Source organism: Copidosoma floridanum, unplaced genomic scaffold (assembly GCF_036245765.1).
Source record: "Copidosoma floridanum isolate Cflo_tuat_1 unplaced genomic scaffold, Cflo_Japanese_pri ptg000021l, whole genome shotgun sequence".
NCBI lineage: Eukaryota > Metazoa > Arthropoda > Insecta > Hymenoptera > Encyrtidae > Copidosoma > Copidosoma floridanum.
The window spans coordinates 23651028-23672917 of NW_028321898.1; the positions used below are offsets into that span (position 1 = coordinate 23651028).

Below are 21890 nucleotides of genomic sequence, written 5' to 3' on the forward strand. Positions count from 1 at the left end.
AAATTGTGTATCTATAAAAGCTTTTGATAACATTTGTATTCTAATGCTATGACATTTAATGAGTGAATAAAACCACTACTTACCAGATATTTATAAACAAACTGAGAAAGTGGAAATTTAAAAATAATTCTTCAAAAAATAAAAGAAAAAAGCTACTATAAGGTTATCATCAAAAAAATTCGTCATTATCGTGGTTTTAATATACGATGCACATTGTAAGTATAAAAAATAATGCAACTTTTTGTTTTAATATATAGCAAGTAAGTGACAAATTATCGAATTAAAAAAGCTCTACTTTTCTAATAATCTTCTTAAATGCTTGTTTCGCCGGCTGTATCCAATACCTTGCGTCCATGTTGCCAGAAGAAATTATTTTTTCATTGTAAATTAACGCCAAAGAAGTTCAAGAGAGATTTTTAGAGACAAAATTCAGAGGGCATTTTCGACGTTTTCACTATGTTTTAAAATTAAAAAAAAAAAGTGTGCTAGGAAGGATGTATTTGATTGTGAACTCTTAAATGATATGGTGAAATGAATAGACGTATTTAAGAGAATTTCATTTTTTTATTCGATACAGACTTTTGCAAATCGTTCCAGCGAGTTTATCGATAATGAGTCATCATCGTCGTATGCAATAAATTATAGATGTAATTTAAATAATAATTAATGTTTCTCTTTGCCAGCATCAAGTCTAAATAACCTAATAATGTTAAAACATAACTTTTGCTGAATTAAATAAAATTAAATAAATAACTTCAACAAGGTTTTTAAATTCATGTGTGAATTTATTACTAGTGTATTATAATTTATTGTGGTTACCACGATTATTATTGCAATGGTGTACCTTTTTTACTTTCTTTTATTTTTCTAGTGTGATAATATTTAAATACAATAATCATATGTCACAAATAACAATTGAAGGTTGCACGACCTTACCGATTAAAGATGAGTTAATTGTTTATCTTATGTACACACGCAATATTATCTATAAACAAATTTTATTCACGATCCACCGTACAAAATGAGAAAGTGTTACACTGGATTTTTTTTCCTTTTACCAGTCATTCTAGATTCCGTTTTGTTTCATTTTTTTCAATTTTATTCTATTTTCCAATATCTCATGGGTTTATTTCATGATTTTTTTTAGCTTCTCTTATTTTCACCTGTTTTATTAAGTTAACATTTAAAAGGCAAGTATACGACAGTGTAGCGTCAAAGAGTCCCAGTTTTTAAAACACTTGGTGAATTCCATTAGAATTATTTTCATAATAAAGTTGAACATGAAACGCCATCGAGACGTTGTATTTTATGGTGTGAGAAAAAAATGGCGTAAGACACATTTATATCTTAAAACAGAAAATGGCACAGGTATATTATTTTGTCATTCAAGCGGATGAAAAGCGACAGTTGAAACGGTGGCGATCGCGTAGTCGAATGAAAAAAAAAAAAAAAAAAACCTCAACATGAAAAATTCACTAAGAGACCAATTTTTTTTAAAATAATTTTCCAACAAATCGTTTCTCTTTTCCTTCATTTGTTTTGTACGTCACTCAAATCTCCCACCAAAGTACATTCCTCGTTAAAGCGCAAAAAAAAATGGCTAATGTTTACAAGAAAGAGTTTTGTTCTGTCAAATTCTCTTATTTTCTTCCTACCAAATGAACAAAATGTGTGCAGCAACGGTAGAGCAAAGATAGGAATTTTTCACTATTAACGTACTGGTATCTTTCGTTTTTGGTCGCACGGGTAATCGCGATAAAACAAACTTCGATGGTGGATGTAGGGTGGAGTGGAAAGGATTTGACAGCATTAACAATTATAACAATAGTAATGCATGAAGATGCGCGAGAGTCGATGCAAGGGAGGGTATACGAGTTGGGGAGGGGCCGTTTACAAGCCACCGCCCGATCGTTCGACGCTGATTTTCTTCTTGAGCGCGTCCTTCTCGTGCTCGGCCTCCTCCATCTCGGCCATTCGCGCGAATCGCGAGTAAGCCACATGGCCGGACTTTATCGCCGACATCATCTGTAAAACATTGTGTCACGTGAATCATTGAAGATTTTTAACTTTGAGGTTTATTGTAAACATGTTCAAATTGTGTATATTATGTTATAAGCTATCCATTAGCTTGTACCATTGATTTTCAAATCTGTTGCTCACCGATATACTTGTTTGAGATATTTGTATACTTTTTTACACACCAGAAATTAAGGAGGTTTGTAAGGAATAGTTTGAAAATTTTCAATCTGCCAAACAATTTTGATTTTGTTTTGTTTTTGTACAAGAAAAAAATATACTATTTTAATTAATAATAACAAAAATATATGTGTTCGAATAACACTTGTAAACTTTCGTACAATATGCTTTAATAAAGAAGTACTCCTTTGTTTGTGGATAGTTGGTTATTAATAATAATAATTTGAAGTTTTAATACTTTTTTTAACATTATCAAAAACAAGTTCTTTTTTTTGTCAGACCCGCATTTTTTTATTTACTCTTATCTATTTGAAAATCACTGGTATTTTCTTTTATTAATTTTTAATTAGTTTAACCATGCACAGCAAAATTATATGTTTTTGATTGAAACAAAATTTAAAGCATATTTTAAAATTTTGAAACTTTTGTACGGTACATAAAAAAATTAAGGTTATAATTAAAGATCTAATTACTATCAGCTATTTGTTCAATTGTCTACTATAATGTGCAGTTAATGTTAAAAAAGTTAAAATAGTTAAAAATGTAGACATCTCGCTTCATACTAGAGCTTGCAATTATACTTAAAAATTACATCTATTAAGGCAGGCAAGCATTAACAACTAAACTATAGTGTTCTTCGTGCAATACATAGTGAAAATTACGAACTGTATCAATAAAATAAATATGAATGGAATATTAGCAATGTCAGTTGAAATTACTCTAGTTAAAATTAAATAACAAAGTGATAGTAACTGAATCTTTTTTTTTTATTAGTAAAATTAGACATATACCACTTATAAAAAAATTTTATTTTCATCGTTCGACTTTAAATATTTAAAAAAACAGATAAGCGTTGCTTAATTATAATATATACATATTTACCAAAAAAAGTTTTAAAAAAAGCAAGTGAAAAATTTGGTAATCATTCCAAAAGTCGACCAATGAAAATTAATGAGTGTTTTTGAGTAAAATACTGTATATTAATTAATAAAATCTCCAACACCTTAGTAACTTGAATTTTTCGAGACGATACTGTTGTACGCTGTTTTTAGAGTATAAGTAAGGGACCACTCACAGTACAATATTAAAACAAAAATGTTCTCAGCATCGGAGGCGTATGCATTGTGTATCTCACATAAAAATAAAATACTATTCTTGGTAAATCTCCGTGCACTTGGGCAAACTTTCAAGCAAAACAAGATACTTTACTTTGGGAACGAAAGCCAAAAAGGCTATAAATAATTCTAAACTGAGGATGTATGTGGGCACGAGTATTTTTTTGGGTATCAAATAGACAAATTAAAATGAACAAAAGTGTCGTTTGCAAACTACGAAAACCACAGCTACTCGAATAGATGCTACGGGTAAAAGTATTGGCACACAAGAGAGTTGCAGAGTTAATGCACGTATAACAAAAGAGGATAAAGTTGCAATAAGTTCTAGTGGACAATTAACAACATAACGCAAGATCGTGTGTTTTTCCTAACTCTGTCGAATTTAATCGTAAACGAAAAAATCCATGGGATTCCGCGGTAAAGCTCCGGTTATTTCTTTAGATCACAAAAATCAAGTTTAAAACAAGAAAAAAAGAAAAAAGTTTCGGGCTTTGTATCGTAGGTATCATCAGATAAGTTTGGATTCGCCAAAACTATTAAATAGAATAAAATCAAAAGTATTTCAGTTAATAAAAAAGGTTTTCGGTTAAGTTTTCATAAAAATTTTGATTAAATTTTTTTCAGCTTTTATCAAAGAAAAAAAATGCAGTAGGCATACTAAAATCGACAGAGTTGGAAGAAACAAATAACAAATCAAGACTCGACAGCTTGCAAAAAAGCTACTTGTCTCGTCAGAGCAGCTCATCAGCCTTTGCAGAAGAGAGACAAGACAGTGGATGTTTGATTAATTGATTAATTGTTGCGAAATAAAAACTATCTCTTTTTTTTGTTTTTGTTTCTTGCCATCATCGACTTTGACAGACCTGAAGGTACTCGTCCAGTTCTACTTGACCGTTCATGTTAGTGTCGATTTCTTTAAGGATTTCATGAAGTTCGTCACCTGGTACATCCTTGTCGCCAAACAGCTGTGGAGGTCAGAAAAAAACAACGAAGCTTTAAAATTCAATGCTCAAGTGACAATTACCTGTAAATAGTCTTGCAGCTCCAGCTGGCCGTTGTAGCTGAGATCGACTTCGTTCAGTAACAAGTGCATCTCTGATTCGTTCAGCTTTATTCCGAGAGCCTACATTATGGTTAATCAATATTTTTTGTTTTTTTTATTTCTTCATTTTTGCTTATTCATTTCACCGATGGACGTATAATTCATTGAGATGGGCGTAAATGTATATATACAAGAACAAAGTAGATATCAAAAATACAAACTTTATCAAAAAGTTAATGGAACTTTTGTGGAATTTGTAGCTTCGTTACTTTTTAAATGACTTTGAACACCTTTCTATTCTTAAACCAGCTGATAACTTTTTAAAATACTCCCTTTTTTCTATTATTGTTACAATTTAATGTTTATGCCTAGAAGTTATGTGGTTGATAAAAGCTATACGTTTAACTGAAAAATAGCTTTTTTTTACATTAAAAAAACTCCATTTTTTAATAGTTTAAAAGAAAATCATTCAAAATCATAAGATGTGGAGTGTAAATTCAAAGAAATTATAGTTAAAATTCACGAAATATCAGAAAAGTAAAATGTAAGTATTGTAATTATACTTTTCACTCTGGTGTAAAATTTGACGATCGTGTGTTAAATGCAAAAGATATTTTTTGGCACAAATGAGGCTCTTTGCTTGAATTGGAGTTAAAAAAAATTACCATACACGTTATACTTACAAGTATCCCAGTTAAAATACCTTTCCGTAGTAAAAAAAATCTTTCTTTCATTTGTACAATAATCACGATAAAAACTAATTCAATAACCGTAATATTTCAACGTTAGATACTTATTTGAATACCAGTCGTTAAAAAAAGAAGAAAAAAAAATATTCATAAGAAACGTACATTCATACAAAAATGAACAACCGATTTTCCTTACTCCCGATTAGCTGCCATTCTAGCTTAAACGCGATATAATGGTAGACTTAAAGTCCCAAATATTATTGAAAAAAAAGGTCACTCGAAATTCCAAGCAAACCTTGAGTCCTCGTCTGATGTCGTTGATGGAGACGTATCCCTTGCGATCCTTGTCGATGATCTGGAAACGCTTGATGTACAGCTGTATCTCGTCCTTGGTTAGATTGATCGGTATCTTGTCGCGCGACGTCCTGTTGACTATCATGCCCATCTCGTTGGCGATGAACTCCGTCGCCTCCTTGAGCTGCTTCTTCTTCTCCGCGTCGCTCCACTTGAGCTCCTCGGCCATTATGTCGACGATCCCTGGCAATGCCTCCTGCGCCGCCTGCACGTTCAAGAAGGCCAGCCGCAATCGGCGAGCTATCATGTCGATAGCCGATCGCGCGTACTCCCGGCATCCGTAACGTATCTACGGCCCATCGAACGAAACATTAGACGCTTCCCCCCAAAAAAAGCAAAAATTTACATCATGATATTGACCTCGGCGTCGATGTACGGGAACTCGGGGTGGATCTTTTTGCCGATGATGGGCCACCGTTTGCCGGTCAGCGAGGCCATCTTCGCGACGGCAAAGGCCCGGTCGCCGTAACTCTTGGCCAAGTGCTGGGCCACCTCGCACTCGAGCCCAAAGTCCTGCACTAGCCTAATGTACATGGTAGGACTGAAGCCGTGGGCACCCTCCAACAGCAGACCCTCGGTTTGGCAGCCTCGCTCGGGCTTGAGGTCGCAAGCTGTTACACAAACGCAGTTTTCTCGTATCGTTATACACATATACACATGGGCGCAATGGTAAAACTCGTTTTGTTTGTTTAGGTACCTTTGATAGCGGCGTCGATGGTGTGCTCGGCCATGGCCCTGTAAGTGGTCCACTTGCCACCCGCGATCGTTATAAGCTTCGACGGGCTCACGTGAACAATGTGGTTGCGAGCCAGCGACTGGGTGTTGGGCTTGTTCGGGTCGGAGACCAGGGGTCGGATGCCACTCCAGGCCGAAAGCACGTCACCGCGACGGACCTCGACGTCTGGGTTCAGGTAGTTCTTGACCTCCTGGAGGATGAACATTATCTCGTCCTCGGTGGGCTTTGGGTTGTGGGTCACGTTGCAGGGCAGATCGGTCGTGCCGGCGATCGTGTGCTTCTGCCAGGGCAGGAAGAAGATGACGCGGCCGTCGCTCGTCGATGGGTCGAGCAGGCCCATTTGGTCGGGACTGAGAAACGAAGGAAGCAACAAAATAACCACAAGTTTGGATGTGCAGTTCTCTGAGGAGTTAGGCGCAACAGTTGTACCTGTAGTAGCCGGGCAGGACAATGTGCACGCCAGACGAGGGACAACAGATCTCCGGCACGTCTGCGTCGTCCATCTTTCGGATCGAGTCGGTGAATGGGCCGCACGCGTTGATAATCGATTTGGCTTTGACGTCCCACTCTTGGCCGGTCAGTTCGTCTCGTACGTGGACTCCGGTGAGGATTCGTTGTCCATCCTGCGATTAATTGTATTTCAATGAAAGTTTTGGTGATTTGATGAAACATGAAGAAAAAAAGCCAATTGAATTTGGGCAAATACTTTGTCGATTCCTTTGAGGAGATTGGTCACGGTCACGTGATTCGCTACGGTCGCTCCGTGCCTCGATGCCGTCAGAGCTACCGCCAAGTTCATTCGAGCGTCATCCTGTTGCCCTATTGTTTTCGTTACAGACGTTTTTATTTCAAACAATCATTATCTACGAGGAACATATCATATATTTTTAAATCATTAAAAGTCACCGACCGTCGTAGTAGACAATGGCGCCCGTGAGCTTGTCGCCTTTCAACATGGGAAACAGCTCGAGGGCGTCGCCCTTGCTGAGGTAGTACGAGGACTTGACGGTCTTGGTGCCGGCCACGAGGTCGTACATTTTGATGCCGAACCAGTAGTACGGTATCTGCCACCACCTGAAAAATACAAACCATCTCAAGGTAGACCGGTACTCTATAATGCAACGCAAAGAAATTACACGAGATACCCTGCACAGGGTTGTCACAGTAACATACAGGTTTTTCTCATCCCGTTATCGGAGTATTTACTTATAAAAACACCACTCACAACATACAATAATTTACCGATGATAAAAAATTGTTGTTACTTTTGTAATGTTAAAACATGCCAGTCATCATTTCAAAAGGTTGACGAGTAACTTTTCAGTTCAGCTAGTTTCACTTGCAGTAGACGAGGCACAATTAAGAGCCATATATATTCCTTAGACTCTCGCGGTATTTGAGATATTTTGTGATGTTTTATATTATATTTACGATGTTATTATCAATGAAATAACGTCGAAAAGATTACGTCAACCTTCATATATGTATTGCACATCTCGATAATGCCTTAAACACATATTGTAGTAAAAACCACTCACGTGTAGACGGGAAGCATGATCGGTAGTGGATGGGCCAAATGGGGGGCGTTGTGGATCATGGAGGCGCGCTCGTTGAGGGCCTCCTTGACCATCCTGTATTGCTCGATGTCCAGCTGCATGATCGCCTTCTGCAGATACCTCACGCCACCGTGGATGAGTTTGGTGCTCCTCGACGAGGTGCCCGACGCGAAGTCGTCGCCCTCGATGAGCGCGGTTTTCAGTCCTTCGCGTCATTCAATGTGACGCAGAGCTCGTTTATTAACTTTTTTTTTTTCTTTTTTTTTTTTTTTTTTTTCATCATAATCCATTTGAGCGTAAAAAGGGGGGGGTACGTACCTCGCGTGCACGCGTCGAGGGCGCAGCCGGCACCCGTAGCGCCACCGCCCACGATTAAAACGTCGTATACATCGCCCTTCTTCAGCGCTGCTATCTGATCCTCGCGGCTTGGCAGAGGTCGCTTGGGCGGTCGTGCAATTTCTGCATGTACCTGCGACACCAAGGGGTTTTTATTCATACATGTTGTTTGTTCACTGAATAATAAAAACCAATTGTTTTTTCCATGTAACTTTAAGGGATGAGTGATACTTTGGCTCTCATAAAGCTTAACATGCCAGGATGTAAGAAATCGATGATAATCAGGTCCAAAAGTCTGTCTTATTATTGACCGAATTACCAGTGTAGGATCACGTGATAATCGATGTATGTGGGCAACCAAACGAGATCACTTTTCACAATCGCAGTTTGAACTCTGAATTAAAATTTGTAAACAATAGTTAGAGTTTTTAATTTACACTATAGCGAAATGGACGCTTTACAAGTGCCATTTATGTTTTTTTAATTTCCAGAAAAGTGTCCAATAATTACCGATCACGCGCGTATACTTTGGTCGACTTTGCAAAGTGCAAGAGTAAAATCAAACTTATAATCTTTGTCTTAACACCTTGACGTGACGCGTATGTATTTTTGTGCACAGTACACGTGGATGAAAACGTACTTACGGGGGTGTCGGGCGAAAGAAGATAGTACGATGTGAGGGTGCCGGCGCCGAGGGCGCTCGCCCCGGCCGCCAGTAGTCTTAGGGTCGCCATACTCTTGGTTTTCCTCTCGTTTTCGTGCTGCTTACAAGTTTCTGAAACACAGGCGTGTTTGTAGTAAAAAAAAAAAAAAACATATTACACCTTGCAAATAAGTGTACAAGCTATGATAATTTGCATCACATTGTTGCGTCAGATAAATTGGGAGCTTACTTCATCGAGGGGAGGAACGCATATGCAGTGGGTATATAACAATAAACAGCAGCTGAGCGACCTAATTTAGATCGGGCGACAAAAGTAGATCTGATGCTGCATTCTTTTGATACTTTGTCTCTGCCGATCGAGTGATCGGCATTTATAATTAAATCCGCCCCTCAACCGATTATTGTTCGTCGCTAGTATAGTTTGCAACGGTGCTTTTTTTTAAAGTTTCCATCTCTAAATAATTAACATTACATTGTTCGATGTTTGTTACCGATTTCTGTTAAATGCCCTTTCACTGCGGCGTGTCCCGGTAACCTTAGACCAACGACTTTCGAACTTGACGACCATCAGCCGTCTCGACGGTGAGATATAGAAAATTAAGAACAGCGAGCCGAAGGAGGTCAGGTCATTGTTGGCGGGACACCCGAGAGTCTGGCTCCACTGCCAACCTGCAGCGCCAATCCTTCTTTCCCTCGCTTATTCAATCCACCGCCTATTAATTATGATATCATGGTGTTTCCACAAATTCTTCCTCGATAAATTGATTCTTGTGCGGTTTATTATTAGTGTTGAATAATTGATTCATGGAACGCGAAATAATTAGTTTCGAGGTAATCTTGGGTTCTCGCCGAGTTTTAGTGCGATATAGTGACGATTTTACGTTTGATCGGCACGTGCACGTACAATGTAACGCCTTGGCTTGTGAGTGGCATACCGATTTATTTTTCAACAGGTTAAATAAATTCAAAAGGATGTGCAAGTGTTTTATATTCATTGCACAGATAATTGTCACGGCACGTGTTTGGATGGAATCAGTTATAATACGACAGAAATAACCCGTGTTCGTCTCATGAAATGGATTCTTCGGGAAAAATTAAAACATCCGTTAAAACAAGCAACCGGTAAACTCGATAAAAATATCAAAGGTGTGGTAGTAATTACCCCAAGCCTGGTAACAATAACCCATCTAAAGAATAATTTTAAACATCCCTTCCTATATATTCAGCTTGTAAAAGCCAAAAATAAAGAGCGCACGTAGATATCTCACTATCTCTCGAACAACATTGTGTACCCTTGAAACTGGGATTCTTCGACAATAGACGCGTGAAACATTTAGCACGTATTAGCAATGTGGCAGAGCCAAAACGTAATGCTCAGTTATTCGTATCCCCGTGGCTGTAATACCAAATATATACCTCCAAAACATTTTTTATTCGCACACTGATAGTCGGGTGGTCAAGTATAGGATCTCGTGACCTTTTCAATTCGGATAGATTTACAGAAATTTTTCAAAATATACTTTTGACTGATGAACATATGTTTTTGGTTGGATTTTTGTACGAGCAATATAATTTTTTTCATTGAAAAATATTATGAATAAATAAAAACCCGGTTCTTTGGTCAATTTACATAAAAATGTTTTATACAGTGCGCATCTCTAAACTCTAGAATGCTTTTACAAGAACTAAGCTTCAAAAAATGAGCTTTTCAACCATTTTTAACCTCTTATCCACTTAATTGTTTTACGAGTACAAACAAACCTGCTGCTTCATTTTCCTGAAAAAAAGTTGAGCAATGCAGATTATTAAAATCAACATTTAAAAGTCATTACTACTTTTTTGTCATTTAGCTTACACATAGTACATTAAAATTAATTTAAAACATTGTTTTTAAAAGGAGAGTATTTTTCAAAACTTGATTTTCTCCCCAAAATTGGATTCGTAAGGAAGAAAGAAAAACAAATTTGTTTATATCTATACTAACTGAAAACAAAATAACTCTACCTTATAACACTGCACTGTATAAAAAATTTAGAAAAATTAGAACAAAAAAAAAAATAATTTTAAAAAATTCACATTGGAACGACACTAGCTTTCTGTAACAATGCATTACCTGTTTCTTATTGGAGAGTCTAGAGATACACACTGTATAAAATTTGTTGTTTGAATTAATTAAGCTAAAGAATCAAATAAAAAATTGTCTTTTGTCGAAACAGCAGTATCGATAATTTATTAAATTAAAAAAAAATAATGCCTCCTCGTAGAGTGACTCACTACCAAAGTTCGTGTTCAGCAAACAAAAATACATAAAAAAAAAACTATGGAAGGTCCAGGCGGATGGAAAAGGTCACGGGAACCTACACCTGTCTCTCAAACTATGGTGTACCGTCGCACGGGGAGGAGAGACATTATACTAACAAATACAGCTCATGCCGGCCAAGGTTGAAAAATCACTGCGATAAGGAAATATTAGCCGAGTGAACGATTATGACGATGCGACGAGTTGGCTCGGTACCATTTTAGCCTCAGGGAGACCGGGAGCTCGTACACCGGACTCGCGCACCGTCACTTTTGCGAGGAAGCATACATGGTCAGAGAGATATTTTCGTTTGACAATGTACGGCCTACAAGTAAAGGATGTAGTTATATCGCGTGTAAGTATATTAAGAAATCCTGACGTTGTACTCGTGAAAAACGAAAAATAATCATTTTCAAGTCCTCACGAGCTTTAAATCACACTTAACGGGAATAATGATTTATAAAAAATACTCTTGTCTGAAAGAGACAATTATCCATCGTCATTATAACGAAGCATTACTCGTGCCTAGAAAACCAAAGTAAAAAAGGAGGACGTGTAAAAAAAAAGAAAAAAAAAAAAAAAATGCAAGCTCGGTCATATAAATTATGAGTATCGCCTGTGCAACCGCATAACTCATCCTGACCAAATCGTAAATGCCAGCATGTAACAACGGTGTAAACCCAATATATTGTACTCCGATTGAAAATACAGAAGAAGGAAGAAAAGAAAAAAAAGTGTTTCAAAACCGATTTCATACGACCTCACACCGTCTAATCCTTTGCCCATGATCAAGCTGTAATCACGAGATTCTTACATTGTATGCATATCTTATGTAGAATACACATATAGTGCAAAGGTGTGATGACGACAACTTGAGAGTTGGCAAACGTTGTGTCTCGTACAGTTACGCGACGAGCATTGCTAGCTCGTACATGTACCTACTTATGTAATACCCGCACACATATTGGAGACTCTGCAGGTGTACGGGTGAGATTCGAGCGACATATTATCCGGCACCGATCTCGTAATAAGCGACGAACTTGACATAGACAAAAGGCTAGTAAGTATTATTTTGAATTGCTGCGAATGTACGGGTGCTGTGCGTGTGAGGTGTATACGTATTTAGAATTTGGTGAGATGGAATAAGGAAGATTTGACTTTTATTTTTAGATGGAGCAAATTTGGTGCGGTAGACAGTGGACTTTGAGTGCACTCCTAGGCACTTTCGAAGACTTGGGAAAAATTTGTCGCCCTCACCATCGTATACTTGAGTGAGATATCAAACGTTTGTTTGTTTTGAGGATATGGTAAGGTTTTTTTGCTTTACAATGTTAAGTAGACAAAAAATCCATTGTCCGCGTGATAAGCCACAGACGTATCTAAGCTCTCAATGTACTAGTATATATACTGTAAACCCAACAAGTGAGTTCAATAAGAAGTAAATGTCATGAGAAAAATTAATATTGATATGGGCTATCAATCATTTTAAAAATTTTTTCTCTTTTCTATTGTGTTGCATTGGGGCAATTGAATCTTTAGTAAAAGAGTCACTGACATAGTTTGGGTTTGAAAATGATGGACCAATAACCGATTTTTAAATATTACTGTTTTATTTAAGATGTTTAGTATACCTGAATGGATCGTTTATTCAAAATCCTTCACATTTACATTTTAAAAAGAAAAAGCCCATCCGTACGATTTTTTTTTTTTTTAACTCAGAATAAGAAAAAAAACCAAAGGTAAATGGCAACTTAATGTAACTTATTGTAAGATTCAATGAATCGCAAAAAAATACTATCATGTTATGTAGATTAACTATGTACATGTGAACGGAACAATTAATATTCTTGTGACTGTAACTGTTATTGTTATTATGATTGTTGTTTTTATTTTTACTTTTATTACATTTCAGTTGTTCCCACAATCACGATATTCTAAAGTGTTTACCATCATTGCTGTTATGCATTTTTGCCTTCAGTAAAAGCCTAGAGTTACGAGTTACTTTTACAGCTATCGAATCTCCTGTTTTGTTTATTTTTGATTTGACAGTTACAAATGTAAGCGAATCGATCGAGATCTTAAAATTAGCGACGGGTTCTACTCATTGTGTATGTAGATGAATTAGTTTTTGTTCGGGAAACAGGATGATCCGTGTGAAATATAAACAATTAATCACACCAAAGATGAAAATTGTTTTTCTTGATTTTTTCAGCCTTAACAGAGATTTCATGATATCTTTCAGGACGAAAATGACTTCCTATGACAATTCGAAGGTAACAATCGCAGTTATAATCTCTGACTGGACGCCGAATAAGATGCCGTGAAGTATAAAATACAGGGTGCCAAGTAAATTGTATATTACTCATCGTTGCACGTATAATGTCAATTGCATGAAGCATAATGTACACGTACAAGTGATGAAGAAAGAGTTATTGGTAGCTTTTTTTATTTTGCCTATCGAAGCCCGTGTGAACAAAGTTTCATTATTTGCAATCATTATCCATTTTTCATTCAGAGGCATATATTGATGAACCGGTTAAAATGACGCTAGAATTTTTTTTCTATTTAACGCGAACAGATATAGGACCGTGATGAGCGAGATTATGATATTGAGCGCTTCTTTTCACTGTATACTTAGTTTTATTATTGTTATTAAAAACGGAATTAAAGCTTCTAGAGTCCAGTAAGATATACCTACTTATGTACCATGTGTGTGTGTATCGTTTTGTTTTATCAAGACGAGGTTCGGAAACTTTGCTGAAAAAAAAGTCAAGTGCACGAGCCGTATATACCTAATAAGAATAAATATGTTCCGGCTTAACCGAAACTAGATCACTTCGGTTCACATTTAGGGATACGACACTCGTGTCTGTGTGGAGATATAGATTCCGGAAGCACAAGCATAATAAATCACGTTCTCTTCAGTTTTTTTTTTTCCTTCATCAAACATCGAATCAAGAGCGGATTCCATACAGTTTCGATGACTCTGTTATATTGCTTTGCTCTTGTTTCTATAGACTGGAGTGCTACACTTTGCCCGTGCCAGCGGATAAGCATGAGTTGTTGGTATTGAATTTTCCAGTTTGTCATCTCTAATCTTGACTATTTATGTACGGAACTCTACAAGTCGTTTGATTGTAATTTCGCAAGAAAAACGTATGATCCAATCAGTAGGAATAATCTACCGATCAATGAACACTGTATATAGGATGAAACAATAGTACCGTTGGTTGTAAGCAACGATTTTTGAATCTCATTAGTATTATATAGTAGTAAATTCTTTTTAACTAATACGACGGTTTTTGTCTCAACGTTTCATCACAACTTGATAACATCGCAACATCGTCACTTTATCGTCTACATTTCACGTCAATTATCGGTAACGATCTTCAAACAAAGAGTTAGATGTACAATTTTTTCAAAGCTGTTAAGGAAATCAAACTTGCCTTGCGGAAATTGAAAAAATAGAAATGTAGTAATCAGTAGATGGATAAAAGAAATACATGTTGCAAGCGTATGAGGCATAATTGTTTTTTAAACTCTAATCAATTAAGTGTCATAGTCGAGTTTGAGACACGTATTTTTTGTGCTGTTAAAATGATTGAAAATTGAATTTTTATAGTTTACACTTGTGACTTACAACCTGCGGCTATTTGACATGAGATCTCGAATCGCTCCACCAGATTACGCGAGATTACGTGTGATATTGCTGTATACATACGATTGCTACTTGTGGTTCAAAAATATGGTGCAATTTGTCGCTTTGAAGCGTGAAAAAATTTAGTTTTCCAACCGAATGATCGTTTACAGTTCGGAACCTGATAAATTTAGCCAATTCAGAGTAATGCGTAAAATTGTGAATAACTGTACCCAATAACATTCGTGAAAAAGAGAGATAACCAACAAGAGAGCTTACAGCGAAAATAGCTGAGCGCAAATCCTGTGCCAAAATTCAGTGTATAGTATCAAGCTATGGACGAGAGAGGGAAGAATAAATAATACACGTGCACGAGTTTCCAGCCAATGGCACGTTTGCCCACTGATTCTACCAATACAGCTGTAAAAGTTTATGATGATCATTAGTTTCATCGTATATTGTACAAGTCTGGCGTTGAAGAACAAAACCGCGGTTGCAATCGTTTGATCTTGCAAATCAGTAAAGACCATATTATGAACGCATGAAATGATACGTATTGACCGATTTTGACCAATACCAACTGCAGTAGTGTAAAGGTAGACTCAAAAGGTTTATCAAACAAAGACGAAACAGTTAAAGATTTTTTCCGAAGGTACTTTCAAAAAAAGTGCAGGTGTGCACGATACGACGAAGTTGCATGTCTCGGCTTCAACTATTTGATAATTGTTATATTTATAATGCCGTTTTGTCGATAACGCGAGGTCATCTCCGTGCCGTCATCTTGAGGTCAAGTCCACGGAACCCAGAGCACAAATAGCAACACCAATCATGCATTTTAGAAAAGAGTGAAAGAATATACAAATTTCGCCGCGAGATAAGTAAACCAATCGCCGATGATTCACCACGTTTGAATTTTCATCGCGTAAAGATAAAAAAAAAGTCCGGGAACTCACGTGCTCGTACCGATTAAAAACCGCAAGTACGCGTCATTATCGTCTTCGCGCATGTGATGATGTAAACGCGCGTACAGATTGATTCACGTTAAAGATGAGTTAGCGCGCCTGGAAACACACATAGCACGGAGACACTGAAATTGTTTACCTCGAACAAATAAAAATCGAACAAGAAGCCGATCGAAAGCGCGATACACGCCAATGTGAGACCGGTTTCTTTTTTTCCTCCTTCGCGCCTACGAAAATAGAGAGAAGGAGAAAACACCGATTGCACAACAATCAGAGTCCTCGTTAATAACATACCTATATTTGTGTGTGAATATAGTACATTCCGCGACCTTCACGATCTATAGGCTCTTAGCTCATAAACACGCGTCCGATACACATATTGTATTATTCGTCTTGTGCATAATACTCCGGATGAGTTGCATGTGCGTCTTGCATTCTCCGTCGTTTCTTTTTGTCTCTGTTCCTTGTCCTCTCGTTTGATAAGGCACAACTGATCGGAGAGTGCGGTCCCGAGCGCACGTGGTCGTGACGAAAAAGTTGGTAGATCGTGGGTTTTCGTAGCCGCGACACGAGGACTTTTCGACCGCTCGATGATTCACCGGACGCGAGTTCGTAAACAAATCGAGAAAGTTTTTAGTTCTTGTAGCCATACCGGCGGTTCCGTTTGGATTTCTCCCTATAAATTTTAGCGAAAAACAACAAAGAAAAGGAAGAAATCGTTGCAACTAATCGAACGACACGAATTTATCTTCCTCGCACGCGAAGCCGATTTCGCATATTCTTTCGATAATTTGATTACAGTAGACATTGAGTCCATACCCACGCGTTGAGCTTTTCAACGACTCCCTTAAACCGACACTGCAGGGCCACGCTATTGTTACATCCTTCGCTCGATTATCAAGTTGCACACATTTGCGACGCGTCCATATGTTATACGTAAACAATAATTATTGTAAAGCGCATTCTTCGAATATAAACCGATCAAACTTGGAGAGATACACACAAACACCTGTAAATAGTATCGGAGTACACACGCAGGGATCGGTAAAAAATCGCCAAACAAGAGAGGATGCGTATACACTAAGCGGGCCGTCCCCTTTTAGAAAATCAAATTAAGTATAACTTTTCCTCCCTCCCTTGTTTTCCGCCGCCGACTATTAGAGCGTGTGTGCTTGCGATGCAATCAACTAACACATACAACATAATATATAATACATCGGCACACTAGGTCAGCAGGTCCGACCAATGGCGGGCGAGCTTTGGGCTCACCGAGAGCTTTCGCCCGTCGGGGGAAAACGGGGTTATGTAAAGCTCCCCCTCGCTCTCTCTACCCACGGACGAAAAGCTCGCAACCGCGCGTTCCCTTCACTCTGCGTATACCCGCACTCATATCAATCGCCGCACTTGTCGTTTGGGTGCACATAGAGTACGTGGATGGGATGTGAAGAAAAGCTCGCGTCGAGCGACCAAAACATGGGGAAATAAGGGCAGCCTCACCCCGTTGGGCGCAGGGTCGAAAAGCTATAGCTGCTGCTTCCGATGTGTAAGCTTCTATAAATAAAATTGCTCGTCACAGCTGATGCGATACGATTGACACCGAAAAACAATAAAGAAAGCTCCGATAGCAAAGGAGGGCGCGAGCTTTCAACCTTCGCGCCGCGAGGAAAGGTCGAAAAATCGATGCGAGGAGCGCGTCGCGTATGATATGCCTCAGCTCTATTTTCCCTCTGTCCCCGGTGTCCCGTACAACGACGCCCGAGACACACGGATCCCATTGTACACCTATACGTCCCTTCGACCGACTGTCATTTGGTGCGAGCTTTTTTTTTTCCCTTCCGAACGCAAAGTGTTACGCGAGCTTACGGCGATACGAGTACACAGAGGTGCCAAGATCAAACAGCGCTGCAAGCTTTTCTGAAGATCAGAGGATGACGAGAGCTTCGTGCTTACTTACAGGTCATTCGCGAGCTGCATGTATCCAATTGTATAACAAGAGGGCTCGCGTCACCAGCACACACGCGTCGTTTTTTCTTTTTTTTTATTTTTACGATTGTATACTGTACGGAGTGTTACGCGCTCGCCGAGGTGACATATACATGAGCGCACGACCGACACCTGGGACTGACTGACTCGCGCTGTCACGCGCGCTACCGCTGCTGCCAGCTGGTGCTACTGCTGTCGAGGTGTGCTTTTTTCTCTCTCCTTCTTTGGCTCTTGCGCGCCGAGAGAGAATACCGATGGCGCGAGAATAGAGGCTTTTTACGTTGCTTTGAAAAAGTTAAAAAAGCTGCCGGGTGAGTGCTTCCTCTCGAGAACTTGAGTACATCATTTGTAGCTGGCGCAGTTTTGGAGAGGATTTTGTTGCGAAATACCATGCAAGGGCTTTTGTAAGCTTGCACGTGCTGTTATGTACACAGGAGAGAATTCATTTACGAGCCCCGATGTACCTATTTCTTGAAACTTGGTTGACTGGAAACTTGAATGGGTTATTTGTAGAAAATGAAAAAAAAAGAGCACGAGATTTTTCGTTTGTTTGTTTTTTTTTTAAGAAAAATGTTTATTTCTCTGTAAGGACTTTGCTACCTTAGTCAAAACTTAATCGTATGTTAAAAGGTAAAGTGCTCTGTCAAACTCTAACTTTTACATTTTACACACATATCTTATCATCCTTAATATAAATATAAGAAATCACTGTTATTCTTGAGTCTGGAAGTGACCGGCACTTAAGCACCAATTTTTTCAATCTCGTCGGCGTCATCTGAATCCAACTTGACAATTTTTTTCTTGAAATGTTGTTCAATGGTTTTGCAAACTCTCATCGAGTGAGGTGAATCAATAAGATTGATCGCGATGCCGCTCTTACCAAAACGTCCTGTTCTACCTATTCTGTGCAAGTAGGTTTCGCAATCAGCTTGTCGATGTTGATTCATGGGCAAGTCAAAGTTTATCACAATCGTGACTTGTTCGACATCGATGCCTGCAAACAAATCGAGAAATAAGCATGCACATTGATTGTTGACGAGGTTTTTTTTTTTTTTTTTGATAATCTAGATAATGAAGAATAAAGTCTTACCTCTAGCAAGAACGTTTGTGGTGATCAAAACTTTTTCTAAACCTTCCCTAAACCTATCTAGTATGGCAATCCTGTCATTGACAGTTTGTTCGCCAGAGAGTATGGCCACGGCGTGTCCATCCTTTGTCATTTTTTCTGACAACCAGTTGGCAGTTTTTCTCGTCTGAAATAACAAAAGCTTAGCTCATTTGAGCAATTACTTTCATTTTAATAACTTACATGACAGAAAATGATGGCTTGTCCAATGCTTATGGCTCCATAAATGTTGGTGATTGCTTGATACTTTCCATCAAGATCCCTACACTCGACGTAGTATTGTTTGATATTGTCCAAACTCTCTTCTTCTTTCAGCAATCGTATTATGATTGGGTTGCTGACAATGATCTCTGCAAACTCCATTACTTCTGGCTCATAAGTAGCAGAAAAGAACAGCATTTGACATGTGGGAGACAGTTTCCTGTATTGAGAAAAACGTATGGATAAAATAAGAGAGAAAAAGTAGCTTGAAGGAACTCTAGGGGTCGTGGGTCAGAATCCCGTCGAAAAATATCAGGCTTTCTCCATGGGATGAGAACCTTGGATGCCATAAAAAGCTACTTAACCGGCTTATAAAACGAATAGTCCTAAAGGGAAGCCAACATTTAACAGGGAAGACTTGCTTACTTGGGGAAAGAGGCGGATAAGGGGGAAAAAAGCTAAAAGCTGATTTTGAATAACAAAATCACTCACTTGTGTATTCTTATGCATTGATCTTGATGGCCTTGCGTATCAATCATCACATCAGCCTCATCCAGGACGAATACAGAGATCTTTTTCAAGTCGAAAAATTTGAACTTGATGGACCAGTCTAAAACTTTCCCTGGAGTTCCAATGATAATGTGATCATCGAGTTTTGTTCCTCTTTCCACTGAAATAAGAGACGTGATAGTTTTTGACGTGAATCTTTAGTAGATAATACAAGATAAGTGAAACACTTACGGTCTTCTCCTCTCACGGCGTATTTCATTTTTATTTCTGGACAAAATTTAGACATTTTTGCTGCAACTTCCCCAGTCTGTATGGCTAATTCATACGTTGGAGACAGACACAGCACTTGTGGATACATTTTTGTTGCATTAACTCTACTCAACATGGCTAATACAAAAGCTGCCGTTTTTCCAGTACCAGACTGTGACTGAGCAATCATATTCTGAGGTCTGTAAGCAAACAAATTTTGAAAGAAAAACTTAAAACTGCGGAAAATAATCGACAAAAAAACAAAACCTACGGATCAGCCAGTAATGTTGGCAAGGCAGTCTCTTGAATTTTTGAAGGAGTATTGAAACCCATACCATAAACTCCTTTTAATAACTCTGGTTTCCTACAAACAAAAGCCAAACGTGAGAAAACACTGGTATTCTTCGAAGAGACACTCAAAGAAAAAACTACGAGTAAAATAAGTAATTCACTGCACTCACAGATTGAGAGCCTCAAAGCTTTTGACACTGTACAGTGGTGAGTTTGGATTCTTCCTCTGTATTTCCGGCGTGTTCTTAGTTTCGATTAAGCCTTTCCTGATCTTTTTCTGTAACAGCGACTGATCTGCAGCCGAGATGTCCTTGTCCGTCCCGGCATTGGAATCTTGGTCCGCATCGGCCTGAACTGTTGCTGGTTTGTTTTCCACGTCAGCGGCCGCGAGTACAGGTTTCTTTTCTTCCTCCGATTTAACATCCAGATTCGTTAGCTGCAAACAGTTGGTAAATCACATTTGGATTGAACAAAATCTCATTCACAGGACTCAACGCATTTTCCAATCAACAACAAACACCTAACCTTAAAGTTTTGTACATCAACATGAGTGAATTTAATTGTGACGATTAAAATAAAGAGAAAGATTTAAAAGTTATGGAGAGAACTCGTACGTAAATGTTATTAAGACGTGAAATAGTCTGAAAACTGATTTTGGTATATAGGTTATGCCGGTCAAAGTCACCTGTGTAGTCAGCAGCTTCTCTTGGTCCTCCACGTATTTTCCCCAATCAATTTTTGTAGACTCCATCCTCGCATGAATAGACGGACAAATGATAAAATGTGCTCGGGAGGGCTTGCAGTCACTTAAATTTTCACGCTGAAGGATCACTTGTTTTCACAACTGTATACTCAGAGACAGCAAGCCTTGTCTGGCCTTGTGTGTGCCAAATGCCAACACAAGCCCTTAAATTCTGCAAATGCTGACGCAGTATTGCCAGTGCCAGCAGGTGAAGTTACGTAGGTCGTGGTAACGCCGCATGGTCGTGCGGCGCTAGCGTCAACCTGTGTTCCTCTTTGTCCTCTTAACCCAACGCTGTCCCGCTGTCCGCGTCATCCCGATCATCCGCATGGGTATGTTTTCCGCAATCGTCACCAGCAAGTAATTTAAGGTTGCGCTCTACGTTACCGTCAGGTCGGTAAGTCAACTACCTTGAATTAACTGGCGCTCTGTTACGTATAATAATCTGGCCTGCATAATGGCCAGCTGAATATTTACATTTAGCGCCAGTTTAATTCAAGGTAGTTGACTTACCGACCTGACAGTAACGTAGAGCGCCAATTTGAATTAATTACTTGCTAGCTGGTGACGACGATTGCGAAAAACACCCCAAGCGGCGTTACCACCACGACCTACGTAACTTTACAGCCTCTGATTTTATCATTCTGGTAAAGAGAGCACGGTGTAAGATGTACGTCAAGTTATGTGTAGTAATTAAAGTAATTACTACTAAGTAATGCCATATGGTTGATTTTATTAAACCATATGAATGTCTCTATTTTTAGAGGTCGACTTTTAAGTAAAAAATAAATTGTAAACTTGCCGCAAGTAGCACAAAAAATGTTAAATTTTTATTATCTATCTATAAGATACGTTGCGGCTGGTTTATAACTAATAAAGTGACTTTACTGTAAATAGCAATAGTTATTTTGGATCAGCGCCATCTAGCGGTCTTTATTTTTTGGCCAAAAGTGGCTCCTAAAATTCTCAATCAGAGCATTCAGGATTAGAGCCATTTAGTTAATTACAAACCAGCCGCAACTCATGATGAAGCTATAAAATGAAAAAATAACAATACGTGTGTTTTAGGCGGCAAGTTAACAATCTATTTTCTACCAAAAAATTGACCTCCTATGTGTTTGTACTTTTGAAGATAAATTTTCAAGCATAAGACGTATTGTTAACTTGCCGCCAAAAACACACGTATCGTTATTTTTTCATTT

At 38.3% G+C, this 21890-nt stretch overlaps 2 protein-coding genes across 5 annotated transcripts; both read right to left on the minus strand.

The window, feature by feature from the left end:
- Positions 1-1478: 1478 nt before the first annotated feature.
- Gpo1 (glycerophosphate oxidase 1) lies at positions 1479-17698 on the minus strand. 3 transcript variants are annotated; one of them, XM_023390516.2, is made up of 13 exons: positions 17541-17698; positions 8669-8799; positions 8007-8157; positions 7671-7893; positions 7043-7206; positions 6839-6951; positions 6562-6755; positions 6094-6482; positions 5757-6007; positions 5338-5685; positions 4336-4434; positions 4175-4276; positions 1479-2025 (listed from the first exon to the last, which is right to left on the minus strand). In XM_023390516.2, exons 2-13 carry the CDS (start codon positions 8756-8758, stop codon positions 1891-1893), a joined length of 2259 nt encoding a protein of 752 aa, XP_023246284.1. In that variant the 5' UTR covers positions 8759-8799; positions 17541-17698; the 3' UTR covers positions 1479-1890. The 3 variants fall into 3 exon arrangements, with proteins under 3 accessions (XP_023246284.1, XP_014207767.1, XP_014207768.1); XM_014352281.2 differs by lacking the exon at positions 4336-4434; XM_014352282.2 differs by lacking the exon at positions 4175-4276.
- A 435-nt stretch (positions 17699-18133) lies between these two features.
- On the minus strand, positions 18134-20907 carry Dbp80 (putative ATP-dependent RNA helicase Dbp80). 2 transcript variants are annotated; one of them, XM_089594887.1, is made up of 9 exons: positions 20632-20907; positions 20368-20382; positions 20117-20295; positions 19927-20019; positions 19638-19855; positions 19389-19566; positions 18879-19116; positions 18660-18822; positions 18134-18563 (listed from the first exon to the last, which is right to left on the minus strand). In XM_089594887.1, the coding sequence occupies exons 1-9, from the start codon at positions 20695-20697 to the stop codon at positions 18310-18312; spliced, it is 1404 nt and encodes a 467-aa protein (XP_089451013.1). In that variant the 5' UTR covers positions 20698-20907; the 3' UTR covers positions 18134-18309. The 2 variants fall into 2 exon arrangements, with proteins under 2 accessions (XP_089451013.1, XP_014207770.2); XM_014352284.2 differs by having other exon boundaries at positions 18135-18563; positions 20117-20382; positions 20632-20905.
- Positions 20908-21890: the final 983 nt, after the last annotated feature.